This window comes from Taurulus bubalis (assembly GCF_910589615.1).
Source record: "Taurulus bubalis genome assembly, chromosome: 12".
Classification (NCBI taxonomy): domain Eukaryota; kingdom Metazoa; phylum Chordata; class Actinopteri; order Perciformes; family Cottidae; genus Taurulus; species Taurulus bubalis.
In genome coordinates, this window is record NC_136600.1 from 7,153,394 (window position 1) to 7,166,274 (window position 12,881).

The 12,881-nt window shown below is 47.2% G+C and overlaps 1 protein-coding gene across 1 annotated transcript in view; it reads left to right on the plus strand.

Annotated features, from left to right (window-relative positions):
- Positions 1–338: 338 nt before the first annotated feature.
- znf407 (zinc finger protein 407) overlaps positions 339–12,881 on the plus strand; it is a gene marked incomplete at its 5' end in the record, with an annotated part of 132,165 nt that continues 119,622 nt past the window's right edge. Inside the window, 3 exons of the mRNA XM_079227979.1 lie at positions 339–1,011; positions 1,123–3,645; positions 8,652–8,766. Of these exons, the coding sequence (XP_079084105.1) occupies positions 339–1,011; positions 1,123–3,645; positions 8,652–8,766 (3,311 nt within the window). The remainder of the gene's footprint in view (positions 1,012–1,122; positions 3,646–8,651; positions 8,767–12,881) is intronic.

Below are 12,881 nucleotides of genomic sequence, written 5' to 3' on the forward strand. Positions count from 1 at the left end.
TGGATTTGTTTTCCCATTGAAAGTCCAGCAACAGCCAGCTCACATGCTCGTATGCTTGTATCAAACAGTTTGTGCCTGGAAGCACTAGATGGCGACATTTACCTGCTGATAAGGCAGATGGTGTTATTAAACGATTGCTCATTATTCAGCTTATAAGCTTGTGTTTAATTACACAATTTGGGGTGAATGCACTTCATTCAATATTTCATTCACTAGTTTGTGTTTCAGACTGTTGAAGATGCCAATCATATATTCAGTTGTTTTTCTTTCCAGGAGTCTGATCCAGCCTGAATGATCGCTATCCACTCCACTGTTATACGATTATAGCAGGCTATGAAATGGATGAAGCATTGATATCGGGAACGGGGACTTCTGAGGACAAAGGTTCTGACAATGACGCCAGTGGGAAGGTGCAGCCAGGTGATGTGGAAATGGAGGAATCGGAAAGAGACTCGCCCAGTGGGACCTCCAGGCCCGATGAAGTGGATGAGGGAGTCGCTGAGAGGCTGCGGCCTGAATCTGTACCAGAAGATGGGGGTAACCTCTGCACAGTTTGCGGCTTCTCAGCCAAATGTCCAAGATCACTGAAGATCCACTTTGCACGAAAGCACGGAAAGAACTCAAAGAATACCAATAAAACTGCGAAGCCGGCCGAAGACAATGAAAACGTGTCGGACGAGAGTCCAGCTGAAATCCAACAGGAAGTAGACATGGAGACGGAGAGCGCGGCCGAAGTCGATCAAAACCAGGAGTGTGATGTTGACGAGCTGAGATCAGCAGCCAGTGACAGTGGCATTAACACAAGCAGTTCAACTAAAAAGGAAGCCGTGTTAGACAAACAGCAGGCAGATCAAGAGGAGGCGATCCCCGCCCAAGAGAGAAGACTTAGCAAGAGAACCCCAAAACCTAAGATGATACATTCTTGCAACTACTGTGGACAAGAGTTCAGGGACAAGTCCCCTCTGGATGTGCATATCCAGAGATACCATACCAAAGACACCCCGTACACATGTGAGTATATGCTATTTTATTTTTTTTCCAAAGTTTGTGCATTTTTTCTTCAAAGTAATTGCACACATTTAAAAAAATTTTTTATTGAAGTTTTTTTTAAATGTCTTTCAGTCGAGGCTGGCGAGAACATGAACGAAGCCAAGGAAGTCCAGGATCCTGGCAGCGCTCCGAAGGCCCCTCCGATCCGAGTGGCTGCTAAACGTCCGTTTAGCAGGTTCCAGCTGAAGTGCTCCCATTGTGATTTTAGGGTTAGCACGCCTGCGTTGCTTGAAAACCACACTCGAGTAAAACACCTGAACCAAGAGTGGTACCGCTGCAAACTGTGTAACTTCCTGGCGGCCACGTCGGAGTGGATGGACGCTCACCTGTCCTCAGACAGTCACATGCAGCACCAGAAAGGAGAGAAGAGCGCCGACTCGGCCCCTTTTGACACCTACGTCGAGAGTGTCAGCAGAGACGGCGCGGGAGACGGTGCCATTGTAGATGAACCGGCTCAGGCGGCTGGTGGAGAGGCTGCAGCTGCTTCGACGGAGGCCAATCAGGAAACAAAGGCAGCTCCCATCGCCGTGTTGGTCGATGAGGAGGATTTAGAGCTGGAAACTCCCAGAAAGAAAAGAGGCCGACCAAAGCAGGGGTCCACGACCACTTGTGGGTACTGTGGCCTGGTGGTGTCCAACGCCACTAACCTCAGTGTCCATGTCCGTCGCAAACACAGCAAGGAGTACGGCTACAGCTGCACTCTGTGCAACTACAGCTGCGTGACCAAAGGAGACATGGATCGCCACTGTATCACGAAGAAACACGTCCGACGCGCACAAGAGTGCGCCAACAAGAACCGAGCCAACAATCACACGAGTGCGTCGCCGCAGGAACCGGCAACTGGACAAGCGCAGGAACCGAACGCAGCCCTGCGGAGCACCGACAAAGAGCCGGAGTCCGACGACTCGGCCACAAATGAATGCAGCGGGGACGAGCAAATGCAGTCTGACGCGAGCCAGAAAAAGAGCAAATATGACTCTGTTAGTGCTTGCAGCTATTGCGATTTTGTCGCTCAATCAATCCCTTCGCTCCATCTCCACGTCAAGAGAAAGCACACCAAAGATTTTGAGTACGTCTGCCTTGCATGTAGCTACTATGCCGTAACGAGCAGGGAGATGTCTCGTCATGCCGTCACAGAGAAGCACAAACAGAAAAGCCAGAATTACCTGGAACCGCTAGCGGCCGAGGAACAAAAAGCTTTGGCGCTCCCGTTGAAAGAGGTCATTGAGCTTGTGGAGGCAAACCCGGACCCTGAATGTGAACACCTTAGCCCCGCAGCGGAGTCTGACTCTTGCTCGGAGGACAGCCAAGCCGCTGTAAGTCAGAATGCAGCTGCACCCACAGACACTGCTGAGCCTGCTGAGGATGCTGAGGATGCTGAGCCTGCTGAGGATGCTGAGCCTGTTGAGGACGCTGAGGTTGCTGAGGATGTTGAGCTTGCTCAGGATGCTGATGATGCTGATGATGCTGAGGTTGCTGAGGATGTTGAGCTTGCTCAGGATGCTGATGATGCTGAGGTTGCTGAGGATATTGAGGTTGCTGAGGATGCTGAGGTTGCTGAGGATGTTGAGCTTGCTCAGGATGCTGATGATGCTGAGGTTGCTGAGGATGCTGGTGCTGATGTTGCTGAGGATGCTGGTGCTGCGGTAGCTGGCAATGCAGACGAGAAGCAAGTAGACAGTATCGCGTCCTCCAGTAGTGGGGAACCGAATCCAGCCGACGCAACGGTTGAACTGATGGAGCTGTGTGAAGAAGCCCAGCAGGCTCCATCCGAACTTCCTCCTGCAGTGGATCAGTCTGCACAGCAGGAGAGCCCGGAGGAAGGGGGGAAGCCAGCGGATGAAGAACCCCTGAATGCGGACGAGGCGGTCTCAAATGCAAAAAGTGACGGCTCTCATTCAAACACACAAATGTCCAAAGCTCTTCCCTTTGACGCCTGCATTGTGTCCATGAAGGCCCTCGCCGAGCAGGAGCAGCAGCAGCAGCTGCAGGAAGGTCTGGCTCTAGAGGGCGAGGCCGCCGTCATATGTCTGACGGGAGGCTCCACGGTGCCCTCTGGCTTCCTGCCCCCCAACTCGGCACACGTCAGGAAGCTCCGGCGCAAGATGATGAAGGTGAGGGAGGAGGCCAAACGGAGCGGCGCCCGCATACGCTGCGAGGACTGCGGCTTCATGGCCGACGGCATCAGCGGCCTCAACGTCCACATCTCCATGAAGCACCCGTCCAAGGAGAAGCACTTCCACTGCCTGGTGTGCGGCAAGTCGTTCTACACCGAGAGCAACCTGCACCAGCACCTGACGAGCGCCGCGCACCTCCGCAACGAGCAGAACAGCGTGGAGGAGCTGCCCGAAGGGGGCGCCGGCTTCAAGTGCGTGAAGTGCACCGACCGCTTCACAACGGAGCAGGACCTGTTTGTCCACATCAAGGAGAAGCACGAGGAGCTCCTGAGGGAGGTCAACAAGTACGTGTTGGAGGACACGGAGCAGATCAACCGCGAGCGCGAGGAGAACCAGGGCAGCGTGTGCAAGTATTGCGGCAAGGTGTGCAAGAGCAGCAACTCCATGGCCTTCCTGGCACACATACGCACACACACAGGTATGTACGCCTCTTCTTCCTTCTATTTATGTGTGTTACATACACAATATGCACGCACCGTATGTGTGCTGCGTAAAAGCAGGTCAGGGCTATTATCCCTCATTTTACGTGTATATCATTTATAATATATTCAAAATAGTGTCTAAACCGTGGTATCACATTCTGCATTTTTAATGCGTTTTTATGCAATTTATGAACTCATTTGAACTAGAAATGAGGTTTTGATCAGAAGGACATTTAAACACATTTGCTTAAGTGCAACTCTGCAGTTGCTGCATGAATCATTCAACCCTCTGAGAATGATTGGAGTCCTTTTAACGCCATATGAACACATTGAGTTTTACCACCCAAAGAAACCAATGCCCTCTTTGTGTGGCTGCTCAGCTATTAGGCCTTTTTGTTTTTAGGTACAATTTTATTGAGTTGGGAGATGCAGCCTCCTCTTTGGCAGCTCGAGCTAATGTTCAGGCTACTATCTGCTGCAGCCAGGTAATAGCTGTTTCAGCAGAGGTGAAGGTAAAGACTGATTGAGCTTCAGACCAGCAAGAGAGACGCTAATGGACCCCAGATTGGGATTCCCTGAGCAACGCTTGGTCAGAGACATGTGCGACTCATAATTGATGTGTCCATTACCAAGACTCAGTTGTAATTATAGTCAATAAGTCTCTGTAAATGTGTTAAAGCTTAGGCTAAAAGCATTGGAGGTCCAAAGAGAGGTAGGCTAATAATTTAAAATAATCAATGCAGACGTATTCAAAGCCTTTAATTTCCCTGGTGTCCGTACGTCCATGTTTGTGTGTGTTTGTGTGTGTGTGTGTGTGTGCGCGTGCGCGGGCGCTCTTACGCCTAGCCAACGTGTGTATATGTCAGCCTTCATGGCTCGCTGATTATCCTCAATCCATTAAGATTTATCTTGTCATTTATAATGCAAAGCAGGGCCGCGGCGGCTGAGACTTCGGCCGGGAAATGTCCAGCGGGTTAAGAACATAGGGCGCTCCATTACGTCTCCCTGACCATGTGTATTAATTGCTTTTAAAATCAACTTAATGCAGGAACGAGATGTGAGGGCGACATCGATAAATGCCCTTCTCTGCCTTCTATGGTTCATCCCCCTTTCAGCCCAAACTTTAATGGGACTTTAATTGAAGTCCATGCTCTGTGCTTACTGTGTGTGTGTGTGTGTGTGTGTGTGTGTGTGTGTGTGTGTGTGTGTGTGTGTGTGTGTGTGTTGTGTGGGAGATAAAATAGGATTGTTTCCACTCTCGGGCTCAGTGGCGGTGGACGGTTTAGGTGTAGGCATTGTAGCTTTTTGTCAGAAAACCCAGAGATAATATTCCCTCGCTGAACACAGGGGAGGTACTTAAAACCGCGTGCTGATTTCACTCCCTTATGTCATCAAATTCCCATAAATGCAATGGGCCAAAAATGTGCCGCGGTAAAACTGTTTTGGATGTGCTGCCGTTGCTTCGGTCGGAGAAGAGGGATGGTTTCACTTTAAGGAAACAACATGTTTTGTCCCTCCTTTTTAATTTTTTATGAAGTATGTATGCCAGTCACCTTGTGGGCCCAAAGTCAGATTGCTTCATGCTGCAAGGAGGTTAAAATCCCAATGATTAATGTGGAGCCACCACTTTCTTCTTATTAACAAATAGTCTATATGTATTCATAATTTACCCCTGTGTCATAATTCTTGAATTTTGAGGTCACTTAATGTTACTTAAGAAAATTAAAGCTGTGACACGGAGGTCCCAACAGAGGGCTTCAAGTCAAGGGCACATCCTGAGGTTTCAGATGATGAACACTTTTTTAAAGGTTTACCTCTTTTTATTCAACTGAGTTATGTTCTTGTTTATGGGATTACTCTTGTTTATGCAGTTCTTATTTGTGGAAAGCATCCATTTCTCTTCATTTTGACAACATATGCCAGTTGTTATTATTGCTAAGTTCCCTCATTACAGTGAATTATTTACCTTTTATACGGCAGCCATTTATTCCGGGAGTTTGTTTGTGGGGCTGTGGAGCTGCTCAGTGGGGGTCTGCCAGTTTGTGGGCCAGGAGCACGTCCAGAGCCTTTTAATTAAGACCTAGTTTTTATTCACTTGATTAATCAGTGAAATCAGGGAATGGTGGTGGGAGGCTGCACACAGATTTGTCAATTTGTCCCTTAAAGGAAACGCACGCACACATGCTTGCGTTTTGCCAATGAGGGTGCAGCTAGAATTAGCATTTTGGGGTAAATTGGTCACTTTTTCACTGGAGTGAGCTGTCTGACCTCAGACCGAGCCTTAAAGTAACACACACACACACACACACACGCCATGCATGCACTCGCACACGGGCTACGATGCGTGTTCTACATGTGACTGGAGAACAGGTAGAACTCACCAACATGTTCGCTTTTGATGGTGAATTGTTGAATCCTTAACGTTATTTCAGGTATTTCCCCACAGGATTTTTTTGTTTCTATATAGTATTTTTTTTTAAACAAAGTCGAGCTGTGAATGAAAACTGATCTTCATCCTTTTTCCAACACTTCAAACAAGCAGTTTCCGTTCATTCATCATGAGGAGTACCAATCCGTTTATCAACACAGTTTGTAAAGTTTCCTCCAGAGCCAAAAAGACATCACACACATCTCGAAGAAAAAAAAAGAACCCTCTCAACTCTCTTTTTAATGTGCATTTTGTGAGTCCTCACTAAAATGTCAGAGGGCCTCTTTAATACAGCCGCATAATTTAAAGATTTTTTACTTTATTTTTTTATTTCCTGGAGATGAAACTCTGTGTTTGGGAAATGGGAGATCAGGCTAGGTGACATAAGGAAAATCCACTATCACAATATCTTTGACCAAAATACCTCAATATCAATATGGCACCGATATCATAGGGCTGATTTCTGGTGCCTTCGCAAAAAAATAAAGAGTTCAAATAAATAATCATCCGTAGGTTTTGCTGTAATGCGGCCTTTAAAACCAGGAAAAGACGACCCTCATGCCATTTTACGATATCCAAAATCTAAGCCGATGCCCGGTCTCATATCGTGATATCGACATTCATATCGATATATTGTCCGGCGGTGGGTGTGTGTGTGTGTGTGTGTGTGTGTGTGTGTGTGTGTGTGTGTGTGTGTGTGTGTGTGTGTGTGTGTGTGTGTGTGTGTGTGTGTGTGTGTGTGTGTGTGTGTGTGGTGAAACGTTACATGAGGTTCTCCTCTCCTTTCAGGAAATGAATTAGTCATTCGCTGTCTCATCTGGGATGTGAGGGAGCCACATCGCCTCGATGTGGATGGCAATATTAATTTAACATGACACTGCATTGATGGTCAATTTCAGTTTCACGGAGGCTGTTTAAGTGGAGTGGTGGAGTATTAATGTGATAAGATGTGGGAACTGAGGGACGTTACATCTCCCTCCTTTCTGCCATGTCTCATACTCAGCCAGCCATCTGGACAAATCAGCTCCCCGCACGCCTCTCCCTCTCATCTCAACTTTAGGTTGTGTGTGTGTGAGAGAGTGAGTGAGAGCGATCGTCTCTCCTTCTGGTTGTCCATGGGTGGTTATGTCTTATGAATTTAATGTGTGTGTCTGCATGCACGTGCATAGGTGTGAGGTGGGGTTCCGAATCTAGATGTAGGTACGTGTTGGTGTGATGGCGGGCGGGTGTGGTGTGGTGTGAGCGTGCGTGTCTTGTCTTCTTTTTGTGTTTTTGTTTTTGTGTTTTTCCTCGGGGTGTCGCTGATCGTGTTGTGCGATTTGTGTGTGTGAAAGTGTCTGCACATTTAGGTGTGAAGTGTGTTTATGTATAGTTTTTTTTTTCTTAATGTGTTTATCTGCCTTTTTTATTTGTGACTGCGTCGTGATTTGTGTGTGTGCTGTTGGGACATGTGAAATGAAGAGGCTGGCCCCTCCCTCTCCCCCCACCATGTTTATGGGCCTTGTTAGCACACGCTTGCCTTTCAATCTTCGTTACCGGCTTAAAATTCGATGTGTCGTTCTTCCAGCTCACAGCAAGTGAACCGTGCATGAACGAATTAGTAATCTACACAAAGTGCTTAATCAAATCAGCGGCTGCCCCTGGAATAAATATTGTACAGCGTCTTGGGACATCCACCGCGAGAGGGTGAGGGTTTGCTCAAAGATGCGTGCGCGGAGGCACCAGGCACGTCGCACCGCGTGACGCTGGCCCGAATGTGGCCCGGACTGCCAAACTAAATAACCGTTTAGTTTTTTACTAAACATATTTTCACGGCTTTATTTAGTTTAGTTTTGGTTAGTATTCGTAAAACTAAATGAATAAGGGATTATTTTTTGTCTTTAACATGAACAACTGTTTTTTTTTATTCACCCCTGCCGTTTCTGACATGCCCTTCCCTCTTTTAAGCGGAGCTGGCACATGCTTGTGCGTCACGCAGGCCGCCAGCCCCTCGCCGCTCTGCTCTTACATGACGGATGGCGGGCAGAGGCTCTGCCACTCTCTCAAGCGCCGCCACGCCCCCCTGGACTTATTAATGACAATAATTAGGGAGAAACCTCCCCGAGAAGCCCGCCAGAGTGATTAGCGCTTTAATGATGGAACGGGAGGTAGTGAGCGCACACAGAATTGATTTACGCATTCGCCCTGACCTTTGGAATCCAATTTACGCATCCACAGGCAAAGGGAAGAGTAGGTAAGAGATGAAGGAGAGTGACAAGGATAGATAGAGAGTGAAAGAAGGGACGCCTGGCACTCTGAGTGTGACTGTAGTTTATTTTTCTGTGCGAGGACTGTAGTAAGGGACATCTGTTTTTATAAATCTGGAGTCGTTTTTTGTGGCTCTGAAGTCGTTTGAAGTCCTCGCACAGAACTAATAACAGTCTCACACGCCTGGCACTGAGGAATGATCCGTAATGCAAAATCTGATTCCTGCCCCAGCGGCTATGCAGTCTACGCTTTATTACAATTGCCACCTCTTTCTTTCAAACACAGTATTATTGTTGGATATGAACTCTCTCTTTCTCCACGCTTCAGGATCCAAGCCCTTCATGTGCAAGATCTGCAACTTTGCGACCGCTCAGCTGGGAGACGCCAGGAACCACGTGAAGAGACACCTCGGCATGCGGGAGTACAAGTGCGACATCTGTGGGTGAGTAATGGGTTCCAGCATGTCTGAGAAAATGATTTGAGAAACGCACAAAGTCTTTGCTACTTCAGTAGATTTGACGGCGGTCAACTCATGAGACTACTGAACAGACTTTTCCACCATAACTCGTGTTTCTCTCGTCAATTGATAATGGTAACTCGCCACGAGGCCAGAAACGGAATGCAGATGACACGGTGGCGTCCCATATTGAGCACACACACACACACACACACACACGCTGGTGACAGCCGGCGACTGGTTGTGCTACGCCAGTCAGGTGGAGTGAGGTTCCATGTTGGTGTCTGAGGAGCGATCTGCTAATTATCTTTTGTGCAGCCCACTTTAAATTGCATTTGTCTCAAGCTAATTCATAATTCAATCCGATTTAACCCCCTGCCCGACCACAATGAGAGAAGAGCTTCTCCTCTGATGTAGATTCCCTGTCAAAGTCGTGAGATTTCAATCTGTAAAAAAAGGGACGTTAAAACCTTCCACTCACTGCCTACGATCTTATATATACAAATAAGAGTATCATTTTTTGGTCTTGTCTAGAAAATCATGGCACATTTAATATTCTGGTTGAAACTCTTAATACATTGACTTAATATTTATTTGTATTAAGAAAGAAAGCCATTAAAAGGCCATTTAACATTGACAATCGCTGGACACAGTCCAAACATTTCAGTGCTCCTCGCACCTTTCCGTGTGAATAACGTTCTCTAACCTTCAGCTGTCTCCGGGCCTCTTCTTAAAAAGACAAATGTACTGCTCCTCAATGAAAGGTAAAAGCTACCGAACCCTTTTAGTTTTCATCCGTATAAATAATCTCAACTGCAAGTGTGTGTAGGTAACCAGGAGCCTATAAATAGCTGGTACGGTGCAGGAGTATCTATCCCACCACCTCCTACCCCCTACATGTGGACCATATGTTGTGTTCAGCTGGTTTCATTCCCGCAGTAGACCTCCTCACTGCCTTGCCATGTTCAAATGGACGCGTTAAGCTGTTTAACATGCAGTCGGGGAATAGAGTAAATTGTGGGATTTCCAGCTTTGTGCCATCGAGCTTCTGCGGCTGCACTCTCGCTAAGATGAAGACATTTGTGGAGTTATTAGTTTCTCCCTCTGTGTAATTCTGTGTAAAGCGTTCCATTTAGTTCAGTCGCGGGCCGATTTCTGTTTCTCTTTTTTAAAAAGCCGAGCAGAGCGAATGTGTTTATTCGCTCCCGCTGATGTTTAGCAAACATATTACAGCAGGAGCAAACAAGCGTTTGGTTTAAACACAGCTTCTCCTTTTAATGAGAGGAAAGGCTCATGTTTCACAAGCCCTCCAGCTAAAAAACCCCTCCGCTCCCGAGTGCTGCAAATGTGTTTGGGCTTTTGACCAAGCGGCGCCTCGCTTTACATACGCACGCGCACGTGCACGCGCACGTACAGAGCAGTTCCCCAATATGCCTTTTAAATGGGACTACTAAATACAGCCCCTGGTTTCACAAATCATGCGGACGGAGGAGCCGAGCGCTGCCAGTGCCGGCCGCCGGTGACAAATCGTCCCTGTGTGTGCTTTCAGTGCTGACTGATCACCGGGCCATCCCTCCTCCTGACTAAAGAGCAGCAAACACAAAGACACTCCCAGAAACACCCTCATTAAGGCCACAGCCATACACACACCAAGCCCCCGCCTTCCCCCAAACGTCTCGGGTTTGACGACGCCGTCCTTAACCTGAATCTGAGGCGCGTCGCTAATGGATGGCCAACGTTTCGGGGTATAATGTTTAAAGTGAGATTACGTCGCGATTTAAGCTCTGCGTTCCCCTGATGAAACTGATGACGGGGCGACATTTCGTAACCAAAAATGGATGATATTCCTTTGTAATCACCATTTATCACTTCAATTAACACATGACTATCTTGGGGCTGCTTCTTCTTCTATTTTTTTTTTTTTTACAATATAATATTTGTGTTTCATTAATTTACTTCATGCTCAAAGACTCTTGGGCCTCCACGGGACATGCAATTTTGCAGCTTTTAGTTTATTGCCATTTTGTTCAGAGCACCGGCTCAGCATATTATTTGTTATTTTTTTCTTTCTTTTCCTTTCCCTTCAAAAAAATAAATAAAAAAAGATCTCCTTCACCGCCATTGGTCGGCGTTTTTTCCCCCCGGTTTAAAGTTTGAGACTAGGAAGATTATCTCGGCTCGTGACGCGGTGATCGAGCGGACGTGCCGCACCTCGGCTGTCCGCCTCACTTTGGCTCCGGCCGCACTTGTTGAACTTGTTGATAGTTAAAGATCATATTGTTGTGGCATTTAATTAACAAATGCAAATGCGAGGCCAGGACCGATTGGAACCCTTGACCACGCTGCCAATCAAACCTGAGTGGGCTGGTCAGCGCCTCGCTCATCATCGCTAACACCTTATAGGCTTTCTGTCTCTGCTGCTCCGCTCGCTCCCTCTGCACACCGTGTCCAAGCCTCCCGTCCGTCCATTTGCCCACATGTGTCTTTTTCTTTAAAAAAAAACAAAAACGGTTCGCTCGGTCTTAATTTGCCCGTAAAGAACTCTTAAGGTGCACAAACAGCAGAAGAACACAAATTGGCTATTAGCATACAAGATAAGATTTCTCATATTTAATTGGTTGGGAGAAATAAAAAAATACAAACAACTTTCCAGCGCGTAAGGCGGCAGATTCTTGCATTTCCTCTCGGCGTGTTTTTGTTTGTCCACAGTGGGGCTCGGGCCACTTAATGAGCCTCCTCCGCCTCTCCTCCATCATCCAGCAGAAAGGCCCTGGATTCAGCATTTCCACCCTCCCGCTCGCTCGTCCTCCCCAAAGATGCAACGGACATCCAGTGCTGTTGTAGGTGTTAAATTATGCATAAACAGTCTAAATGCTTTGAGGCATTGGTTTAATATCTTAGCCCGGGCCGTGGAAGTATTAACACTATCCTGGACATGGATCGTCCTCTTGTGCACTGCCGTTTTATGATTATGGGTCATGAGCTGCCCGTTTCCAGGCGTCACTTTAAAAAAACTTAAAAAAAAAACCTTTTGCTTTCTCACACGCACAAAAAAATAAAAGTTTGCAATGCGCTAAAGTTTAGTCTTCTCTGTGGAGGAGGCTGCATTGTGTTTTTTCCCCTTCCGCCCTCAGTTTTCTTGACTTAGTGTTGGAGAGAGTATATATAGTCATGATTTCATGTTGGGTGTTGTGTGTGTGATGTTGTGTGTGTGATTTGACTGTTAACAGGATGGAGCTGGCTCGTGTCAGGGTTTTTATGTCCCCCCCTGTCTTGTGAGATTGCCTGGTCTGTTCCCAGAATAGCCCATCAGTTCCGCCCTGCGTGGCTCATCCGCTGTAATGTGCCTTAATGCCTGGGCCTGTATGAGTAGTGTGAGGCCTGGCAGTGACAGTGGAGGAGCATCTTAGCTCGCTGCTTATCCAGAGAAAGCCGTCACTTAACTCAGCCCCTCTATTGTCTATCCACACCCCTCTCCTTCTCCCCTGACGTGATTCTCTATAATCCTCAAACAGATTTTGGTTAGAACTCCCTGAGAACTATTTTTATGTTTTTTTTTTTTCTTTTCTTTTTTCTTCCTTCCACCCATTTAAACATTAATGGTTGTTGCAGATGAAGAGAGGGATCCCTATGAGGATGATTATAATGTCACTGCGCTGATCTCCCGCCGCCCCGAAATAATTGTACATCATCGCTTCATAACGTGTCAGAGGGACACGTTGGTGGCGTGCAATTAAAACCGCGGAATATAATACACCAAATTACTGCCTGTCAGGCCCATGAACAACACACTCGGTATTTGAGTTACACTTAATCATCACGTACATTAGCGATTTCACTAAGATCCCTCCACCCCGCCCCCTTCCGCTCACACACCGAGGGGCGTGAAACGCGCCGCTCTTTATCGGCTGAGGGATTGTGTCTGCGATGCAACCGCTCGAGGGGTTAGCCGCGTATTGATGTTGGAGTTGCACCTTCTGAGGGCTCCGAATGTCTTGCATGTTTAAGCTCGCCGTGACCAAGAGCTTGTACTGCATATGTATGTATGTATGTATGTATGTATGTATGTATGTATGTATGTATGTATGTATGTATGTATG